This window comes from Carassius gibelio, chromosome B4, assembly GCF_023724105.1.
Source record: "Carassius gibelio isolate Cgi1373 ecotype wild population from Czech Republic chromosome B4, carGib1.2-hapl.c, whole genome shotgun sequence".
NCBI lineage: Eukaryota > Metazoa > Chordata > Actinopteri > Cypriniformes > Cyprinidae > Carassius > Carassius gibelio.
This window is the reverse complement of record NC_068399.1, coordinates 19,344,993-19,367,772: the sequence shown is the minus strand read 5'-3', so window position 1 is coordinate 19,367,772 and position 22,780 is coordinate 19,344,993. Positions and strand designations below refer to the sequence as shown.

The 22,780-nt window shown below is 36.1% G+C and overlaps 2 protein-coding genes across 18 annotated transcripts in view; both read left to right on the top strand.

Annotated features, from left to right (window-relative positions):
• Positions 1-22,780, top strand: part of LOC127956606 (neuronal cell adhesion molecule) — a 57,631-nt gene that overhangs the window by 17,722 nt on the left and 17,129 nt on the right. For 9 of the 17 annotated variants that reach the window (XM_052554640.1, XM_052554642.1, XM_052554639.1 and 6 more), the window contains 10 exons: positions 2,035-2,106; positions 12,281-12,493; positions 13,885-13,902; positions 14,333-14,438; positions 15,762-15,955; positions 16,082-16,204; positions 16,501-16,671; positions 18,060-18,119; positions 18,925-19,036; positions 19,219-19,403. In XM_052554640.1, coding sequence (XP_052410600.1) covers positions 12,397-12,493; positions 13,885-13,902; positions 14,333-14,438; positions 15,762-15,955; positions 16,082-16,204; positions 16,501-16,671; positions 18,060-18,119; positions 18,925-19,036; positions 19,219-19,403 — 1,066 coding nt within the window. In that variant the 5' untranslated portion in view covers positions 2,035-2,106; positions 12,281-12,396. The remainder of the gene's footprint in view (positions 1-2,034; positions 2,107-12,280; positions 12,494-13,884; positions 13,903-14,332; positions 14,439-15,761; positions 15,956-16,081; positions 16,205-16,500; positions 16,672-18,059; positions 18,120-18,924; positions 19,037-19,218; positions 19,404-22,780) is intronic. The other 8 variants (XM_052554651.1, XM_052554647.1, XM_052554652.1 and 5 more) reach the window with 3 other exon arrangements.
• Positions 19,830-22,622, top strand: LOC127956608 (E3 SUMO-protein ligase ZBED1-like). Its single transcript, XM_052554655.1, has 2 exons — positions 19,830-20,826; positions 21,021-22,622. Exons 1-2 carry the CDS (start codon positions 19,852-19,854, stop codon positions 21,915-21,917), a joined length of 1,872 nt encoding a protein of 623 aa, XP_052410615.1. The 5' UTR covers positions 19,830-19,851; the 3' UTR covers positions 21,918-22,622.

The window sequence follows — 22,780 nt, the reverse complement described above, 5'->3', positions numbered from 1 at the left end:
CAATCAGGCCAATCAGAGGTGTTCCGATGAGTCATCGCTGATATGCCGGTGCTTCCTTCACTCGCTCACTGACTGAATACCTCTTTCTGGCGAATTCTCTCGTCAGAAACAACAAAGTGCAGATGTGTGTACGAATCTATAATTAAGATATTGATTTCACAGTGTTAACAGTTTCAGTGATTTTAATGGTAGTTTCTGAGAGTGAATGAAATCTAGACTGTCAGTGAAAATTATGTTTAATAATGTAAATGTTATTTGCTCTCTTTCTGAACAATGAAAGATTAGTAGCAATATTTATATCACATTAACTTTCAATGTTAAATTCACATTTAAAATAAAGTCAGTCGTATTAAAAATATGTTATGGCATGATACCTATATTTGTTACTTAAATAAACAGACAGGGTTTTATAATAAATTACATAAATTGGATTAAAGGCTGATGAAATATATACATTTATACACACACACATACATTACATACATTTTTTGTCTATATATCTATATAAAAAAAGTCTCCGTATATATGACCCAAAGTAACTAGTAACTAACTACTTGAGTAGATTTTTTATCCGATACTCTTTTACTCTTACTCAAGTAACTATTCAAGACTAGTACTTTTACTTTTACTTGAGTAAATATTTCTAGAATTACTTTTACTTTTACTTGAGTAAAGTTTTTGGGTACTCTACCCACCTCTGATGATATATGAAAATGCATTTATGTGTGGATGAATGGATGTACGTATGAAAAATAAATTGATAAATGGATGGATGAATGTATGAAAAAATTGATCAATAGATAAATGAATGGATGGATGGATGAAAAAGCAATGGATAAGCGAATGGATGAATGTATGAAAAAATAAATTGATCAATAAATAAATGATTGGATGGATGGATACATGAATGTTGGATGAATGGATGAAAAAGAAATTGATGAATGGATAGATGGATGAAAAGAAATGGAAAAATAGATGAATGGATGAAAAATAAATGGATGGAAGGATGAATGGATAGATGGATAGTTGAAAAATAAAAAGATGGATAAATGGATGAATGATGGATAGATATATAGATAGATAAAAAATAAATTTATAAAATCGATGAAGGGATAAATGGATGGATTAATGAAAAATAAATTGATAGTTGGATAAATGGATCAATATTTTGAAAATACAAAAAGATGAATTGATGAAAATAGAAATAGCTGGCTGGATAGATAAATGAATAAATGGTTGAAAAAGAAAGACGGATGAATTATGAAAAAAGAATTGAGTGGATAAGATCTGTCTCAGCATCACATATTTTATTCTCTCAGAACCCCCTTCATCTCTCTCTCTCTCTCTCTCTCTCTCTCTCTCTCTCTGTCTCTCACCCCATCGTGCCGGCATGCGGCCCGTCTCCATGACAACACCTCAGGTCAGCTCTTAGAGGTGGGAGGTAGTTAGTGTGAATTTTTTGTTGTTGTTTTATGGCCTCTCTCTCTCTCTCAGTCTCTCTCTTTCTGGTCTCTGTGAGACAGCAGCTGTGTGTGACAGCTTCACTAGAGGCTGGAGGTTTCCTCAGTTTGCCTCAAATTCGAGAAAACAATGCAGTAAAGCGACGCGGCTCAGCCTCACAGCGTCTTTGTGGCTCGTCTACTATCAAATGATGCTGGGGGGGGGGCGTGTTTCTGTTAATGTGAAATGAATGCATGCCTCTCAAGGGAAAACACTAATATATGCGCGACCATGAACCAGCACGTGTGATATAGGGGTGCCGTTGAATCCCTCTGTCACTCTTTCTGCTGATATACGGCATGGCTTTGTGTTTGCACAGAGCCAATAATGTTTAGAAATCCCAGTTGGTTTTGGAATAACAAATGTTGTGTGTTTTTTATTGAAATGTACCCACTTTTTGGTGCATCTGTGAACCGGCAAGCCTTTTGTCCTTTAATTATAATATCCTTCAGTGTTCCTCAGATTAGCACAAACTTAAGTCCCTTGCTTTGTCATTTAAGAGCTCCTCTTTAATGATGGCATTGTTTTTTACAGCATCCACACTATTCTAAGCTGCTGACGTCTGGTCGGAACCAGATGATCCACTCTTTCATACAGTCATAGCAGGTAAGATGCTTTCTGTTTGATTCCCGCTGACTTTTTCATGTATTCATTGTGATTCAGTAGCAGTTTCATCTCAGACACAGAGATACAGAGCAGAGGCATAAAAAGAAAAAAAGATGAAAAAGAATGAGTGATGTGTTTTTATGATTTATGACTTGCATATCCCTCTTCATTTCACCAAGATGATCTAAAAAGCTTTTTAATGAAATCGAAAGAAATTTAGATATTTTGGCTGCTTGCTCACACTGACGTGTGCTGACAGATTGTTATCATGTTGAAAACTGGGAAATGTGTCTGGTTTGATGTTATGAAGGGCTAAAAAAGTCATACTTGATCGAGGACTGTTGTCCAAAAGCAAATGTTGCATTATATCCAACATTATTATATTTAAAGGTATTAATATAAAAAAAGTCAAATTAACTTATTTTTCAATGCAAAAAAATAAAAAGCTAATGTTAAAACAAAAATCTGAATTAGAAATAAATATAGGCTTCAGTGGCATGTTTCTTCTTTTTTTCCCTCTCCTCTTGTGATAACATGGCAGGCCAAATTAAAGGTCATCATGGGCCAAGCTGGTGGTTAACTTCAGAACTTATCATTGGTGAATAAATCTTATTCCATTCTGCATTTCATATAAGAAAGTACTGTAAGTCATTTGGACTTGCTTTGGAAAACCATTTTTTTGTGTAAACAATCCTTTTAACTAATTTTTAGATACAATAGATATAACAAAAGAGGCCATTCAGATTCAGCATAGTAGATAATAGTGTAAAGTACACTAAAACTCATAGTACAATCAAATGTACACATTGTAGAAAAAAAAAAAACTTGAAAGTGCCTTTAGTTGAAGCAGTATACTGTATGCTGTTCTATCATCCAAAGTGTTCGATTTAGCCTCTGAGGGCACAAACTGGTTGTCAGCAGGAAGTGAGACACTTCCTACAAAAAATCCAATCAGTCAATAAAACCTTATATAATCTGATCTGATTTAATTTAGAGAAACTATCTCTGGTTCTGTGCGAAAATGATGAATCGGTAGAATAAAAGTTATAAATCAAAATTGAAGAAATCTTCGTAGTTTATTTAAGTGTAAAATGCAAACATTTCAAGCAAGTCGCTTATTTTGAGATTATCCAGAATTCTATACCAGCCAAGACTAATCTATTAAACACACACACACACACACACACACACACACACACACACACTGCATACTTGACTTCTTGTTCTAGGAATGCAAGTGATAGTGGTTCAAAAACATGAAGTACATGTGATGTGTTGAATACTATGATGAAAACTATGTCTTCTAAAGATTTCTCTTGAAATGAAATGAATGTGATTCTTTCCTAATGATGATCCCTGCTGTGCTTAGACATTACTGAGAGCGTCTGGCCCCATTAGAGCAGATAGATACAGACCGGGTGCTTCAGAGCTCAGATGTGTTTAGGAGGAAAGAGCAGATAGAAATAGACAGGGATCTCGTGAGCATGCTGGGAAGTTGTTTTTGTGACGTATAATGCTGTCAGCTTTGATGTGAATGACTACCTCAAGCATCATAAAAGCGGTTGTATTTTGTGTTAAATGTCAAGACGTTTTATTTGAATTTTTCTGGTGAACTATCCCTTTAATCTGTCTGTGATGCAGATTTGAACCCTGGCTTTATGTCTACAGCTAAATGTATTTCCTGGAAATTGTGTCCCTGCTTTCAAAAAGGGATTGGATGGCATGACAAGTGTTACATCATAGCAGATTTTGAACTGTGTAGTGCTAGTGATATCAGCACATACTGTAAAAGCTCCTGTTCACCCATGTACAGCATGTGGACAGATGACCACAGTTTATCTGAGCACCGAACAGATGGGACAGAGAGAGCAGTGTGCCAACCCATCCTTTCCTCTGGTATTAGCTAAAATAAACTGTGAAAAGAGATTTTATACAACAAAGTGTAGAAACAGAATAGTAAACATTTTTAAAAAATTGCATGCATGCATTCATTCATTCATTCATTCATTCATTCATTCATTCGTTCATTTAAAATATAAGATGTATTTAATATATAACATAAAAATAAAGTATGGTATATAATAAGCAAAAACTGAACTGGTACTGTTTTGGAAATATATTTTAAAATGATCTTTATTTACAAAAAAAGTTCTTGACCCTTTCCTCCATATTCTCTAAAATAAATTGTGAAAAAAGATATTATAGAATCCAAAATGCAGTGTAATCAAAAAAGAAAAGTAAAAGTGTTAAAACAGTATTTTTTAATTTATTTAAACAATACTTGTAATATTTAATAAAGTGTGATATATTGTAAACAAAATGACCACTACTTTGGTTAAGATATTTTTAAATAAATAAATAAGAAATGCTCCTTGATCCTTTCCTCCTGTATTCTGTAAAATAATTTGTGAAAGAGATGTCTCAGAACAATGTATAAAAATTAGAATAGTACATTTATTTATTTATTTATAAATAATTTTCTTTTAATTAATTAATTTAAATAATACATTTAATACTTTAAAAAAAAGTATGGTATATTCTCAACAAAATCAGAATTACTTTTTACATTTTTAAATGAGTTTTAAAAAATGTGTTACACTTAAACATATAAATAAGAACCAGTTATTAATTCTCCTGTATTCTGAAATAGAACAGTAAATATTTGCATGCCATTGAATATCATGGTTATGCACAGGGACATGCATAATATAGTTATTCCAGTTTATTTTGTTTATTTATAAAGTTTGATATTAACAAAACAGAATTCATACTATTTTAGTAACATGTTTTAAAGTATCTTAGTGTAAAAAAAATGTAAGTAACTGTACTGTAACTGTAATCATAGCAACAATAAGTGTCATTAACAACAATGCTGGAACACTATTAATACTCCTCTTGTTGCAGTGACTGCTGTCATTTTTCTTGAGTCATCTTGTCTGGTCATTGAGATACCTCTTACCCTCACTGTGTTTCTCCAGAATACCAATAAGCCTGGTTTACCATGTTGTGGCCTATCTTAGAGCAGACCTTTTATGAAACACATGTCCCACCCCCTCAGTCTCCCATTACTGATATTTCATTACTGATGTATCACTGAGGCAGATTATAAAGTCTGATCAACAGATTGTGGGACATTTGAGAGCTCTTTACAACCAGTTTTGAATAAAACATAGCATCCCCCTGTTACAGTCAGACATGTGGTCTGGGGAAAACGCTGCAGGAATGAAGTCAGACTTATGACTTGGAGCCTTCAGAAACCATTGAGTCATTTCTGAAAATTCCCGGCTCCTTTTTAAATAATTAATGCTTTGTAGTAGTTTCTAAGAGCTCAGTCTCTGTCTTCAGTATTTTTGATTATATACATATTTTTGCTACATTACAGTAGAAAATTGCACAATTACCTTTTGTATACTTCTTAAACAGTAATTTTAGCCTTTGTGTGCTCTATATTCTCCTGAGCTCTGTATTTACCGGAATGAGAAACTTGAAGAAGCAAGCCCTCACATGAGGCTTTAATTACTTTAGAGTCTAGACTATATTTCTTTTTAGCTTCTAAGTTTATGAAAAAAGTATTTTGAAAAGGATCTGATAGATTGATAGATGTTGTTTTGTTACTGCATTTTGTAAATGCATTGTGAATCGTGCATCAAAATCTGCAATTTTATCTGGAATATCATGCAAACTTTTTATGACTTAATAAAACACTTTTTTAATTTATTGTTTTGTTTTATTTTATACCATGGAACACATCACAAGTATGAGTTAATTGAATTGCAAAAATCTGATTTAAAGCTCTTATAACTCTTAAAAACATAATATCCTCTAAGTATATAAAAAAGTTTATCTGGAATTATGACTACAGTAAATAATTTATTTTATTTTATGAATGTTTAACTCTTTAAAACATCACAAGTATGAGTTAGATACATTGTGAAAACCGCTTCTAAATCTGAGATCAGAACAAATTTTCCCAAGTTTCCACATTGGGATTTTAGAGTGTGTTATTTATGTCTAAAGTGAATAGCTTTGCTCCGAGTGGTTCGGGTCACACTGTATTTCCAGCTTTACTGAACTATAAACAGCATAAAGCAACAATACTGTCCGTGAGTTGCCAGACAGGAGCTTGCTGACAATCAGCAACTTCCCAAAGCTCAGGAGAGAAAGAACGCTCTCTCATTCTGCTGTCGCTGCATGAACGAGTGACCCTTTAGCTGTAGATAACCTCACACCAGCGCAGTGCTAAATGAAGTTAGCTCATTTATTTAGATAGTAACGCTATGCTAACTCCCACCAGTGGCCTTCTGAAACAATGAGAGCTGTGGTTTAGCATTATCTTGCTTCCGAAAACGTCAGTTGTTGGTTTTTGAGCACAACAACCCGGTAGTGTCTAGAATAAATGCTAACAGAGCAGTTCAACAAATAGCTTAAAAGTTAAACGTTTGACTTTCAGAAGACAAATTTGTGTTTGTTGTGTTAACATCTATAATGAAATCCATGCTGTGAAGCCAGCTCAGTTCGTTCAGATAATTGAATCAATTAACTTGACTCATTGGTTCTACTTCATTTGTGCTCTTGCAAATAAGCCAAAGCAATGTTTTTCATAAAACATTTCAGTAAACAGGGATTCTGTTAGCTCAGAGGTACTTTATGAATTAAAATGCAAAACAAAACAGCATATTGTCTAGAGAACAGATATGAGCTTGTAAACAAACTTTAACCCTAAAACTGTAAGAGCGTTTAGCATGAAGCAGCTGTATCATCTGTTTTTCCACAATTTTATCTAATTCCCTCTTCAAGGGGCTTCGGACTTTGGTATGAAAAGAGACATTTAATCATGTCCCCTCTCGTTTGGCCTGAAGGCATCCTCTGCTAAAGTAAAGAGCGGTTCATTCTTTTCAGTCTTCAATGACAGCGGAGAGCTGTTGAGAGGGCTTCTCTCAGTAGTCTCCTCTCCTTGGATTTACATTAAAAAGATGGATGGGTTTGGCTGTGTTTTGTGTTTCTTATAATAGGCATGTGTGTGTAATAAGTGTGTTGCCCTGGACACGGAGTGATCATTAAATTAGCAGCCCGGCTTGATCTCTTGACTCAGGTCTTCTTCAGAGTGAAGGAGCTGTTGAGAAGAACTTGTAGTATCAGAGGAAATAAGTTTCCCATGTACTCTTTCTGCGAGTACATTCTTCAGATGGATGTGAACTACAAAAGAGAGAGTTTACAAATGCAATTCTCCATCTTGCCAATTAATTTGTTTTTAAACTGGCTATATATTTTTAATTCAAACTTTTTCTATTTCATGTTTTCCCTGAAATCAACTTATTAAGAAAAGTTATGTTGCAACCCTTACTATCACCACAAGTTTTTTATGTAAAAGTAAACCAGAAATCTTCATTTGAAGATAAACTGAATTGGCTGAAATTGTTTTTTTTTTTTTTTTTTTTTGATCTAGCTCAATCTGATCGATTAAGGTGTTAACAGATATGCCTTTCAGTCCGTTTGAGCCATCATTCTGATTACAAATGAATTGTTTGGTTGAATGTAAACGCAGCCATTGACACCCATTTAAAATCCATCCTGCTATAGAGACAGAGCACATTTAGGCCACGCCCACCAAGGGGGTCAATGTTCTCCATTGACTTTGTATTGTGTGATGCTTCCTCCTTGTCATTTCTGACTTGTAACAAAAACAGAACAATGCCTAAAAGCTGCTGTGTGACAAAGTATACAGTAAATAAGCTAAAAACCCCAGAGCTATGTTTTTATAAGCTGTCCACCCCCCAAAAATGAGCCTTTAAGGACACAAATAGATGTACAGTAGATGTCAGTATTTCACATTGGGTCATTCAGTTGGATCATTTCTTAAACGAAAGAAAGGTAAGGAATAGGGGATCTGACATAGACCAATACAATTTAGTTTTTTCAATATATCTCTTCGTTTTAGGTTCCCATAAGGTGGTGAAATAATCCTCTGACATCGTTAAAAATAATGAATGTTTCCTGTTGACGATTACGTTGCCCGCCAGTGGCCATAGTTTGCAGAGTAATATGACACATTGTGCTCTACTTTTGTGTCCTTAAACGCTTGTTTTTTTGGGTCGACAGCTTATAAAAATGTTTTTTTTTTGTTGTTGATTTTTTACTGTACACCTTGTCACATAGCAGCTTTTAGACATCTTATTTTAGATTTTATTTCTTTTATGAAATCTGTCAACTCAAATCTGCAGACTGGTCCTGACATTAACCAACTAGCATCAACCTGTCCTGGCTGTAAATTGGGGCAAAAATGTGTGCAGAAGTGTATTCCATCCTTTAGGGCATTTATATTAGTGTATCTAGTTTTTATATTTGTAAATCATATTAATGTAAAAAAAAAAAAAAAAAGTATCTAAGGGGGTTTACAGTATTTTGTGGATCCCTGTATTATATGTCTGCAATGTTTAATATGTTCAGAGTTTATTTTGAGTCTCATTATCATGGAAATATCCAGCCCTGTTCAGAACAAACACTCAGAAAGACCCTCCCTGACCTGATGGATATTCTGTTAGTGGTTCTCACACTCTATGGCCTTGTATTCACATGTGATAGATGGAAATTTCATTAAAGGGATTCACGCACTTACAGTATTCAGAACTAATAGAGGTTTCTGTAGAAAAAGCAAACATTCTAAGCTATGGTATGGTAACAGACAAAAGGTTTGTTTAATAGGTAGTTTAAATAGCTAGAAATGAACTCAATTATGAAAAAAAAGGTTAGTTTGACAGCAAGGACTTCTGATCTCTCTTCTTGTGAAAGAGAATAACCACTTGTCAACACAAACAACAAGTTAGCCAAGCCCACAAAAGGCAGCAGTAGGATGTGGTCAAAACAAACCCATATGAATGAAGTCCTTTGATTGTACGGTATGGTCTCTGTTCACTTTTTACTGTAGAAGTCCATTCATATGTAAATGATGTCGTTCATTTGCATATATTCTTCTCAATTTATGCAGGGATTATGCTGAGATGAATACTAAAATAGACTGGTTTTAGATAAGCCTGTGGCAACATTTCTCTTGTTAAAGTGAATCTGCATAATAACTTACGAATACTAATTTAAGTTATGTGAATAAAGTCTCTAAATATAAAATATTTGCATACACATTTAGAAGTTTATGGGAAATTGTTAATAAAAGTCTTAGAGCATGTGACACATATACTCTTTAGTGTGTTTACGAATGATACGAATGACTCAGCAGTAACCAAATCACAGTTTTCTTCAGTTCTGTGAGACCAGGATGTTACCCAAAGCATCCTTCTGAGCTATTGGGAAGTCTAATTATGCCAAGTCGCCAGAGCTACAAGCCAGCATTTAAAGCCAACAAACTTTTATTATTTAAATTTATATAAATAAACATTCATATTTAAAAAAAATATTATTTAAAGACGTAATATTATTATATTAAAAATAATAATACTTCTTATATAAAAATACATTTGTCCTCACACACTTTCCTTATCAACAAAAGTGGCTTAAGGCCAAAGGAAAAAAAAAAAAAAATCTGAGTCCTATTATGAAAATGTATGTAAAAATGAAGAGACATAATTGAATTTTTCATTAGTTTGTCTTAATTGAGCTAATTTAACCAGCATGTTAATAGCCTGAATTCAGGGACAACATCTGTTGGTTAATTTATTTAGTCATAAATCATGCATTATTGCCAGAGAAAATGTGTTGAACATGCAATGATTAGAACCGATGTTTGTGCTGTGCAAATATGTAATTTTGACAGACTCTATATGACTTGCACATCTCCACCATATGACAGCACAGACCTGAATCTAGACTTTGTCTTTGTTAGATCTCATAGTCTCATTTTAAAAGGCACAAATGCCAGTGTCTACTATGTTTTTTCACAGATTCTTATGTTCGAGAAGAGCTAAAGGTCAAGCTGATTGCATGGCAACAGGAAATGTGATTGACAGTTTCCATTTAAGACAGTGTCACTGTCACTCTTTCTGTACTGCAATTGACCGGTTCAGGTTTTTCCAAAGGGCGCTTAAGCACATACTGTCACCATAGCAGCCATCAGACACGCTTTGCACATTGTCTGAAACACTGAAATGCAGTAAATCTACTTGTCTTTACTTGGGTATTGAGAGAGTCTTGCCTTTTCTTCAGCCAGAAAATGTGTTTAATAGGCCCTTGAATTTCTTTACTCACTTCTGTCATTATTTTGACTGTAGTCAATGGACACTGGTTTAATTTTTAATACTATCCTTCCTATCCACTCTTTTTTAAATTTCTTTATATTATATTATTATTATTATTATTTTTATGACTTTTAGTTTTGTGTTGTTTAAGTTTCTGATTTTGTTTAGTTTTTAGTTTTTGCTTTGCTTCTTTTGTTTTGATTTTTTTTTTTTTTGCTTTGCTTCTTTTGTTTTGTTTTGTTTTGCTTTGCTTTTTTTTTTTTTTTTCCTTCCCACAGCTATTCAAACGGGGAATAAATTATGTACAGAAATGACATTCTCACTAACTTTGATCTATCGCACTCTCAAAAAAAAAAAGTATCGTTATAATCACTGAAACTGTATACGGTTGCAAAATGAATCCCTTACCATTGTACGTACATCTCCACTTTGTTTTTTATGATGAGAGAATTTGCGGAATTCAGTCATCGAACATGTGCGCATTCAACAAAGCTGATGAGTTTCAGCGATGACTCATCTGAATGTCTCTGATTGGATATTGCATCTCTAAGCTCAACAGAATCGTGTGTGATTTGTTATAATGCGCAACACTGTAAAAACGCCTAAAATGAAATACGGTGTAACATGAGCAAATCTTAACTCAATGCCGCAGTGAACACTTTTTATTCATTTACACTTTGTTAGCAACAGACGTAATAGTTTTAATTTGTTTATGCAGGGGCATTTTTGTCCAATTTAGTGGCATTTTTGCCCAATGTTTGAATCCTTCACCTTGAGACTCATGCTCTCTCTCTCTCTCTCTCTCTCTCTCCCTCTTTTTAGGTGTATGATGTTGTCAAGGTTTCTGAGCTCATGAATTATGCAAAGCAAAGCCCATTTCCCTGACACAGCCTGCTACACAGCAGAATCACTAAGATAGCACATTCTTTACCTACTGGCAGGAACAACCCATGCTAGTTCACTTCTCTGACAAATTATACTCACTGAATATACTAATCCTCACTGAAAACTTTACACAGCCTAATTCTGCTCATATTCTTTACTTGGGTATATATTGTAAAAACATTGCAGTCACTCATCCATCATAATCACAATGTGTTTTACAGCGGTTGTGATTCCTGTGTAAATGCCACATGCCAAAGTTGGGAAACACACCTTTCATGTTATAGCTTCTAAAAGGAGTCTCAGTTAGCTGAAGTAATGCAAAAGTAACAAAGTGTTGCAACTTTACATTCTCCAATGTTGATTGTTTTATTTTATGAATAGCATTTCATTTTTAAAACCATATAATGTTTTAACCCATCTGAAAAGATTTGCTTAATTAAATTCCATTTATTGCATAAAGTTGAACAATAAAACAAAAGGTTTTCCGGAGCAAGAAAGGAACGTGTTTTGTTGTTTTTATGTTGTTGTTTTTTTGTTTTTTTTTTGGTTCTTAACCCATCTCTGAGGAACCAGACAGCAGGCTGTGTAATTTTGTGCTTCAGCCATGTGTATTGACATCCATATGTCAGTGAAAGTGAAGTGAAAAGTGAAAGTGAAGTGACATTCAGCCAAGTATGGTGACCCATACTCAGAATTTGTGCTCTGCATTTAACCCATCCGAAATGCACACACACAGAGCAGTGAACACACACACACACACTGTGAGCACACACCCGGAGCAGTGGGCAGCCATTTATGCTGCGGCGCCCGGGGAGCAGTTGCGGGTTCGATGCCTTGCTCAAGGGCACCTAAGTCGTGGTATTGAAGGTGGAGAGAGAACTGTACATGCACTCCCCTCGTCACTTGTGCTGAGGGTGCTGCCATCACAGCGTTCCCGTCTCTTCCAGCTGAGTGCCCTCACATGTCTCTGTGTATGTCAGGATGATCTGAGGCCATGCGAACTGTCTGTCTCCACCACAGATTCCCTAATAAAGATCTTGCCATCTATTTCTGCTTTTGCTAGCATAAAAGGTCATTGTTTTTCTATTTGTTTTCTCTTTCAGTCTTGCTTGCTAATCGTGGATGCCGCTGTATGTTTGAATGATCACACTGAGTGCGAATCAGAAGGCCCAGTTGCTTTGACCTGGAGGGGAAGGATTTTGATGTAACGCACCCTGCCATGGACAGGAAGAGGAGTTGCACGCTCTGTGGAGGAGCTGTGATGCTGCTGCTCCTGCTGGGTCACATGACCACTGCATTAGAAGTGCCTCTAGACCGTGAGTATTGCACAGTGAAAGAAAATGAAATCTGATGTGATGTAATAAAATGTAATAAATCCCACTAATGTAGATATAATTTGACAGAAGTGAAGAAAAAAAATCTAGTTTTCTGCCTCACCTATTTTAAAATGAGAAAGTGATTCACATGCAATTCTGTCTGGGATTTTCTAAGACATTTTTAGACAAGATTAGAAATAAAATTAAAGATCCTCAGATATTCTTCAGAATTTCAGAATTCAATTATTAAAATGGAAATGAAGCAGAGTATGTCACTGTAAGTCCTCGCAGTGTGTTTCTCTTTTCTCAGCTGCTGCTCCTCTCTAGAGTGTTTGACAGGGTGTAAAGTCAGCATTATTACTGTGTAAGCAGAGTAATATACATGGACTTTTAGAGAGCATTGGTCACCCTTTTCGATCACTTGCTCTCTGGCTGTGATATAAACTCTAAATTATAATACTATATTATAATTTATATAATTTTTATTTTATTTATTATACAATTAACAAAAGCAAAAAAGGCTTCTAAAACTAGCTTGCTCTATTTCTTTCTAATCGGTTTTCTTTTTCTTTATTATATAATTACAAAAAAAGCTGACTGAGACTTGTTATAGCTCTTGCATATTATTGTTCTTTTGTTGAATGTGATTGCTTCCATTGTCCTCATTTGTAAGTCACTTTGGATAAAAACATCTGCTTATATATATATATATATATATATATATATATATATATATATATATATTATATATTTATTATTCATTCAAATGATCCTTATATATATATATATATATGTATATATATATATATATATATATATATATATATATATATGCATATAAGGATCATTTGAATGAATAATATAAATGTATATAACATGTATATAAACTTTTTTGAAATAGTTATTTTAACTGTAATAATATTTTTAAATATTACTATTTTTACTGTATTTTTGATCAAATAAATGCAGCTGTGGTAAGCGCAAGAGCCATCTTTCGAAAACATTCAAAAATCTTACTTTGGGGTTGGAGGAAAGGCAAAACACTTAAGACCACCAGAAGGAATGATTATTCATGTTTAAATACATGGGTGAAGAATGAAGCACCTTTTTCCAATCCAGAATTTTCAAAATCTTCTATAGTCTATAATGTCTATAATGCATGAAGCACCATTTTTAGGGTGTTAAAATCAATGTATCATTGACAAACAATCAGCATCATTAAGAGAATGGCATGAGAGTTGCATGATGGGTAATGAATGCCCAACACACCTCCTGAGTTTCACTGAGGGAACCTGATTTGTTTGATCTTCTCTTCTCTCTTCTTCTCTTATGCTAATTTGAACTCTTTTACTCTCTGCTTATGTATTTCCTGATTCATTTGGACAAAAAAGCTAAAGTTCTGGAGGGATGTAAGTCTGGGCACTTTTGCTGTGAAATTTGTTGTGAATTAGGTCTACTTTAACTTGTCTTTTGCTTTCTTCATTTTGAAGTGTGTTATGGGTTTGATTTGAATATTAACATATTTATCCTTTATTTATCATTAATCACCCAAATATAAAGCTGTATGTAAATTATAGCAATGATCTGTCATGCCAACAAGAACTTTGTGAACTTTGAACTTTGTGTGCATGCTGCATGCTCTTTGGTTGTTTGTCTCTATGGGCTTGGTTACAATGATAAACTAAAGCTGGGCACTTTTATATTTTTAGATATTTTCTTGCAGAATCAGTTTCTGCAGAGGTGGTGCATCTGTGCTGGTTTGTGCCAAGGTGTGTGTGTGTGTGTATGTGTGTGTGGGAAAAAGAGATGCTTGTCTTCACGCTGGTTTCTGTGCTTCAGTGCCTCAGCCTCCCACAATAACTCATCAGTCCCCCAAGGATTACATCATCGACCCTCGGGAGAACATCATTATCCACTGCGAGGCCAAAGGAAAGCCTCATCCCAGGTGGGTGTCACTTTGAATCACCATGGTTACCGCTACTGCAGATTCCACTGCTGTGGACGGATGCTTGGCGCTTAACACCTACCAGTCTTCCTGAAAATTTTCTCAATGTACTCACCCTCTGTCTATCCATGATGTAGGTGAGTTTGTTTCTTCATTGAAACAGGTTTGTAGAAGTTTAGCATTACATTACTTGCCCACCAGTGCATCCTCTGCAGTGAATGGGTACCGTCAGAATGAGAGTTCAAATAGCTAATAAAAACATCACAATAATCCACAAGTAATCCATATGACTCCAGTCCATCGATTAATGTCTTGTGACATGAAATCTGTAATAAGTCCATCATGAAGAAGTTTTTATGAGTTCTCTATCCATAATATTGCATAATCAGGGGAGAAATATGCACAGATTAAGAACTGTTTACAAGCGAAAACAGTCCAAAACAACTCTAAATAAATGTGTTGTGGCATTTTGATGTGAGAGGACAACAAGGGGTGCACTTTTTCACCAGAGAATGCATAGTTATGGATTATGGGGTCATATTTTGAACAGAAGGAAGGGTTTATTAAGTTAAAAAAGCCTAAATGATGTATTTATTTCTTATAATTATGCAGCTTTTCACTTCACAAAACATTTTAAACAAATGGAGTCATGTGAATTATAAAAAGATTATTATGATGTTTTTATAAGATGTAATGTGGAATTTGTGTAATGATTTGATGAAGGCGAAATTTCTTCAAATTGTTGTAAGAGACTCATTTACATCTTGGAAGCCCTGAGAGTCAGTAAATTTCGGCACATTTTCATTTTTGGGTCATAAAAGCATCTTAAAATTATAGCATAAAGTGACTTGTGCACAATGATGTAAGTCTTTTGAAATTAAACAACAGCATTATGTGTAGAACAGACAGTAATTTAACTTGTTTAAGATATAATGGCATTCATTTTGGACTGTTTCTCACACAAGGGCACTTTTGTAAGGCTTCAGATGACTAGAAACATAGCACAAAAGTCACATAGACTACTTTTGTGATGATTTATTTGTCCTTTATTGTGGAGTTTTTCAATGTTAATCAACAGTCTCTTGTATGGAGAAGAGCAGCTTGAACATTCTGCCAAATCTCTCCTTTCACGTTTCTCGTTAAAAAAGATCTGAATGGCTTACAAGGGTGGATAGATATTCAAAAAGTTAAGGAATTAACATTATTGACAAGTGATGATTGATTAGTGTCAGTCATGTCAATAATGATTAATCGATTGAAATTGTCACTGTGCATATGCATGTTGTCGTAATTGATTTTCTGTTTTCACTCTTCTCAATCTAGCTTTTCATGGACACGTAATGGCACTCATTTCGATGTTGAAAAGGATTCCAAAGTTATCATGAAGCCCAACTCAGGCACTCTGGTCATTGACATCAGCGGAGAGAAGGCAGAGGCGTATGAGGGTGTTTACCAGTGCATCGCCCGCAACGAGCACGGCTCTGCCATGTCCAATAACATTGTCATCCGTCAGTCCAGTAAGAAAGACACATCTAATCAGAAACAATTGCCACAGGACTGTTTTGTTAATGTTTTTGCAGTCAACTTCTGTCAGTTGTTTTGTTTTGTGTGTTTTTAATTGAGGGCCCAATTCTCTTTCATAGGGTCCCCCTTGTGGTCAAAGGAGAAAATTGAGCCAATCATGGTGCAGAGGGGAATGTCTCTAGTGCTGCAGTGCAGACCTCCGGCTGGCCTGCCTCCTCCAATCATCTTCTGGATGGATAACAGTAAGATATATCACATACATCCACATAGATTTGTGACAGTAACACACCACACGTCAGTCTTGCACTAGTGTAAGCACCCACTGAATGTCTGATTTGGTTATGTTTTCATATACTTTACATGGCAACCCAAGTATGTAAAAATCCCTGCTCTGTTTTGCAGGTTTAGCTTATTGTTATTTTATGGTCCTTCTTCTATTGGCAAATAGTGTTCACAATGAAATTATACTGTACTATACTACTTGAATAAAGGCCAAAAATAAAAAAAATAAAAAATTCCATACTCTGTTTTGTTTTAGATTTCCAGAGACTTCCCCAAAACAGTCGTGTATCCCAGGCTTTAAACGGAGACCTGTATTTCTCCAACGTGCTCATTGAAGACACCAGAAACGACTACATCTGCTACGCCCGCTTCCCACACACTCAGACTATCCAACAGAAACAGCCCATCACCGTCAACGTGCTGGACAGTAAGTGTCTTCAGTCTGCTGCTACAAACAGACTCTGTTCCAAACAAGCATCTGTGTAAACCAGTTTTTTTTTTTTAATAGATTTGAAATAGAATAAGACTCTGCCTTTTTATGTTGAATTAAGCTTGCACAATATATACAGATTCATATTTTTATCCGTTATTTTTAGGGCTGTCAATATATGAAAAAGAGTCAGAAGTTTAATTATTAGGGCCGGGACTCGATTAAAAAAATTAATCTAATTAATTAGAGGCTTTGTAATTAATTAATCGAAATTAATCGCATTTTAATCGCATATAAATATTTGACCCGAGAACAGTGAGAAGTTGTTTTTTTTTCACATGGATTTATAGTATACCATTGAATAATGACTGAATACATAAGCTTAAGCAACAAAATATTGTTTATTTTTGTCTAGCAGACCAGTGCAATTTTTGCCATGAAGTGTAGCAATAGCATATTTAGAAACAATTTAGAAATAATACATTTCAGAAATTCAGGAAGCTTATAGGTGCTGGAACCTTCTGTAAAGAGTTAAGTAAAACACAATACTGTCAATTACATTCAGAACATTGGAAACCCTGACTATTAGAAAACATCTCTCTGTTGCTTCAGAGGCCATAACATACTAAGTCCAACTCTCAATAACCTTGACCAAAACAATAAAGAGTTCAACATAAACTGTTGCACCAACAAAATAATATATAGTTCAACATAAAGTGTAAAGTCCACGCTAGCTGCTATATGTTTTGCGTTGAGGTGATACTTGAGGCTCGATGTGCTACAGTGATATGCGAAGCGAACGCTAGTTGGTGCTTCAGTATAATCGGTCCGCCGAAACAAATCCAGTGAGAAACGTTCCGCGGTGCAAAAATAAGTTATTAAAAATGCGGGGATTTTTTTTTCTTTAATTAATTAATCTTAGTTAACGCGTTATTTTTTGTGTAATTAATTAATCTCAATTAACGCGTTAAAGTCCCGGCCCTATTAATTATATAATAAGTTTATTAATTTATTCAATTGATACACAAAGAATTGCATATATCTGTATTTCCCCCAAGAAAAGCCCAACACTGCTTGATTAGATATTAAATATTGTGTGAAGCAGTGAAAAATTTCTTATTGCAGAATTTACATGCGTATATTTAAACAACATTTTTTTAAATGTATTTTTATTTTACCCCCACCCTCCTTTTATATATAAAAATGCAATAATTTGGTACTGTAATTTGTAAAAAAAAATGTACTGAATAAACAGCCATTAGACTTTGACAGCCATAGTGAGAATTAAAGTGACAGTGTTAAATGCCTCTTCAGTTTTCTCCTGCTCTGTCTAGACCCGTAAATGTCAAAGCATTGCATGCTGATTATTTTCTGTTGTATTCCAGTTGAAGCTATGAATGACACTGTGTTGGCAGCTTTTTTGAATGGCTCAGATTTTTGGGGTGGTGAGTGCTAGCAGAACTTCTCCAAGTGAACCCAGACTTCATCCCTCCCATCACTTGTGTTTCCGCCTAACCAGGAATAGCTCATTACCTAATAACCAGAAATATAACCCACTTCTCTAGAATCCCAACCCCGACTTCAAACAACTTCATCTTAATAAAGGTCTCATGCTTTACCATTTAATTGCATCTTCTTAATGAAAACTGATTTTGTCAGATTTAACAAAAGGACTGAAGCCAGCGCTACAGGAGTTGACTATCATTGGCATTGTGTATGGCAAGAAAATGACTGTATATGAATGGTTATCAGTCCTTTGTCTTTGTTTTAATTGTTTAATTAACATTTCAGCACTAAACTGGTCACTAAACTTTATCCTTTCCCTGTTTTAAAAACTGAATACATGTATTAGTGTTGCATATTACATTCTGTATGCAACACTGTATAAAGTACTATACAATATCTTACTAAAACATTGTTTATTTCTATTATATACATTTGGATCCTTCCATTCTCTTTTAAATGCCATCCAAAAGAAGCAATGGAAGGATAAAATTATTGTCATTCAATATGAGGTTCACTTGATAAAAGACATAAGGGCAGTTTTTTTTAGACGTAATTCCTTATAAATTTTCCATGTATAGTGTCAAATTTGTCCAGGAATATGCTCTTTGTACACCTCTAGTTGTATCTACCTCGTTCGTGTGTGGTTTTGCGCACCAAAACAGGATCTTTTTCCCCTCTCATAAGTCGTGGGCAATAGCATTCTGGTTATAGAATGTGTCTGATTGTGGCCTATCTATGTTCTAGACAGTCCATCTGGGGAGAGAGCGCCCACTTTCATGAACCCACCAGGAACACACAGTACAACCATGGTCCTGAAAGGAGACACACTGCAGCTGGAATGCATCGCTGATGGCCTGTAAGTAGGAGGAAGTGGAAAAATGGCCTTTTCTTGGGTCGAAAAATGGCCAATGTGCATCTTAATGTGCTGTTTGTTTGTTTTTTTGTAACCATGTCCGTTTCTTCTTTTGATTTGGGTCAGACTGCATCAATAGATTTGCATAACAGTTCAAAAGTGTTTGACTTTATTGGGTTTTTCAGTCCAACGCCAGATATCTCCTGGAGCAAGGTGAACGGGGAGCTGCCAAGCGGCCGCTTTTCATTTCACAGTTTCCAGAAAACTCTGAAGATAACGGAGGTGACAGAAGCCGATGGGGGAGATTACCGGTGTTTAGCCAAGAATCGCCTGGGGAGCAACCATCACATCATCACTGTAGTGGTCAGAGGTCTGTCACAGGGCGTCTTTTCATCTGTCACATCTCACAAATCTTGTTTAGTCACTAGGGTTGGGCGATGTCCCTTAAATTGGCAGTTGACGATGTTTACAGTAAAACATCGGGATGGACGATGATATCGTCAGGGGGGGGGGGGGATTTTAATTTTTCGTTATTATATAATTATTATTCGTTATTTTACTTTATTACTTTATTTATTTTATTTCCCAACTAATGACTCATTCGCGATTTCCAATAGGTTGCACATAAGGGGGAAAAAGTAGCGTCCTACACTTAAGAAGAGTTGTGCAATTTTTAATATGTTTTTAATATATCTTTTTACATAAATATTTTTTTTTTCTTCTTAAAAACTATAATTTCGTCATGCGGGCTTTCCAATATGTTTCACGTGAGGGGGGGGGGGGGGGAGTAGCGTCCTTCCACTTAAAGAGTTGATACAATGGCGTTGGTATTGGTTGCTAAAAAAGGTACTACTTCGCCTATATGGCATTTTTTTGGATTTAGACCTGATGAGAGAGGGCAGCCAAGGGACCTGACTGAAGCTGTGTGCAAGATCTGCTCATGTGTCATCCGCGCAAAAGATGGGCAGACGACCAATCTTCATGACCACTTGCGTGTTCGCCATCCAGCAGAATATGCCACTTTGCCTGCACGTGCTGGACCTAGCAAAAAAGCTAGCCAGGGTCAGCAGACGATAACTGGGGCTTTTGCAAAAGGCACTAAATATAAAACCGACAGTGACAGATGGAGGCAGTTGACAGATGCGGTAACTCGCTTCCTGGCCAAAGAAATGGTTTCGTTCAATACAGTAGAGAAGCCGTCCTTCAAGGCCATGCTGCATACCTTTGATAAACAGTATGAGCTGCCAGGTCGGAAATATTTCTCAAAGACGGCTATCCCAAACCTTTTCAACGAGGTTAGAAGTAACATCATGAAAGAGCTGGGTGATGTAGAATATTTGGCCCTGACAACGGACATGTGGTCCAGCTGTAATATGATGCCCTACATGTCAGTGACAGCGCATTATATAAATAAAGAGTGGACACTGCAGTCCAAATGCTTACAAACTTGTTTCATGCCCGAGAGCCATACAGCAGATAATTTGGAAGAAGCACTGCGCGAGGCAATAAATGACTGGAAACTACAAGAGAAACAAATTGCCTGTATAACTACCGACAATGGGGCGAATATTGTTGCAGCCATCCGGCAGTTGAAATGGCCATGGTTAAGTTGCTTTGGGCACAACTTGAACCTGGCCATAAACAACTCGCTTGCGCAACAGAGGGCCAGCACAGACCGAGCTTTCGGGGTTTGCCGGGCAGTCAACACTGCGTTTTCGCACAGCTGGCTAAGGCGACGTGAACTGCAGAAAGCACAAGTGGAAATGAAACTCCCTGAGCACTCACTGATCACGGTAATTTTTTTAAAACCGTTATCTAACAACGAACAAATTATTTAAAAACTATTTAAAAAATGTAAAAAACAATATATATATATATATATATATATATATATATATATATATATATATATATATATATATATATAAACATGATCGTTTAAATTATTTATTATTTATTTTATTATTTACTGCGTCTTTACTGACAGGACTGTGCAACACGATGGGGCTCAAAACAGCAAATGGTGGAGAGAATTCTGGAGCAGGAGCAAGCCATCAAACGTGTGTTTGCCCAAGACAAAAGCCGCCGCCCACTCCCCCAGCTGACATGGCAAGACATGACTGTTCTGGAATCTGTGAACAACGCGCTGAAGCCAGTAGCGGACTTCACGGACATTCTCTCTGGAGAAAATTACGTAACGGTGTCCTCACTGCTGCCCATGTTGGCCCATTTAGAAGGTGTGCTGGAGGAGTCAGTTGATGATTCCAAACTGACAGCCGACCTGAAGCGTGTCATCCTGGAGCAGATGGAAGGCAGATATGGTGATGACACCATCCAGAGGATGATGCGTAAAGCAACGCTGCTTGACCCAAGGTACCGAGGGGACCATATGAAACCTCCAGAACTTCATTCTACAAAATCTGAAATAATGGAAGAGACTGTGAGAGAGATTGATCTGTCGCTGCCAAGGCCAACACCAGGTCCCTCACATGCTGGAGAAGATGTAGAGGAACCAGATGCCGGCGTCGCCACCGTGCCTAAGAAAAAAAAGTGGTCTTTAGGCAGCCTTCTTGCGAAGAGAGCAGCCACAGCAGCTGCAGCCAAGCTCACTGATGAGCAAAAGGTCGAGTCAGAAATGACCATTTACCTGCAGGAAATGGCCATCGATGGGGAAGAGGACCCACTGACTTGGTGGAAAACGAACGAAAAAAGGTTTCCGTTCATGGCCAGATTAGCACGGAAATATCTGTGCATATGTGCTACCAGTACTCCTTCAGAGCGGGTCTTCAGCACAGCGGGGAGTGTAGTTACTCCAATTCGCAGCTTATTGAAACCAGACAAAGTGAACATGTTGGTATTTCTGGCCAGAAACATCGAAATTTAAACATGGTATATGTATGTAAATCCCGCGTTTCGGTCTGATTGTCGTTCCCGTTTTCTTGTTCTTTGTTGTTCTTCTGTGTTTTAATAAATTTTTGTTATCTGAATTACCTTCATTCTTTCGTTTGATTTGACATCATGGCCAAGGAAAATTGTCTTTAAAGGTATTTATTAACCAGACAAAAGTTAATTGACGTTCGCTGAATTCTGTGTTTAAACTGCCGCTTCAGTGCAGTAAAGCCACACATCTATGTAACAATGAGCACGATCTCCCGAGAACACTACAATAGGATACTTATAATTCATTAATAAGGCCTGTTTTCTTGTACAAAATACAAATTTAAAATAAATGTACGGTGTTTAACATGCAAAAAAAGACAAGATTCTAACAATGTCAAGATCAAATGCCTCACATTTTCACATACTAACACACGTCACGTCTATGGCATAGACTACAGTGAGTATTTAAAATAGCATATATGCATTAGTAATATTCTCAATTTAATTTACAGAGCAATTCCAGCAAAGATTTTAGATTAACTATAGTCTATAGATGAAACTAGGATTAGTGTGTGTATTTTTTACAGTCTATGGTGTCGACTCGCAGCGGGGCGGGGGTGGGGGCGTGGCATCACGATGGTGTCTCTCCATCGTGATGTCAGTCAGCCATCACGATGGACGATGATATCGTCCATCGGCACAACCCTATTAGTCACATCATTCACTGACCCCGGGATGCCATCCTAAACTGTTTATGGTCTTGAGCTGATCTGAAAGACCTTTTGTGTTTCCTGTTACTCAGAAAATACTCACTGGTTTGCCAGATATCTTAAAATATCTTCTATTGTTTTGTATAGGAAGCAATCT

Excerpts from the sequence above, each read along its gene's own strand:
- LOC127956608 (XM_052554655.1), top strand. The coding sequence starts at position 19,852 with ATGGCGTTGGTATTGGTTGCTAAAAAAGGTACTACTTCGCCTATATGG. Across the intron at positions 20,827-21,020 it reads CTGAGCACTCACTGATCACG|GACTGTGCAACACGATGGGG; the intron begins GTAATTTTTTTA and ends CTTTACTGACAG.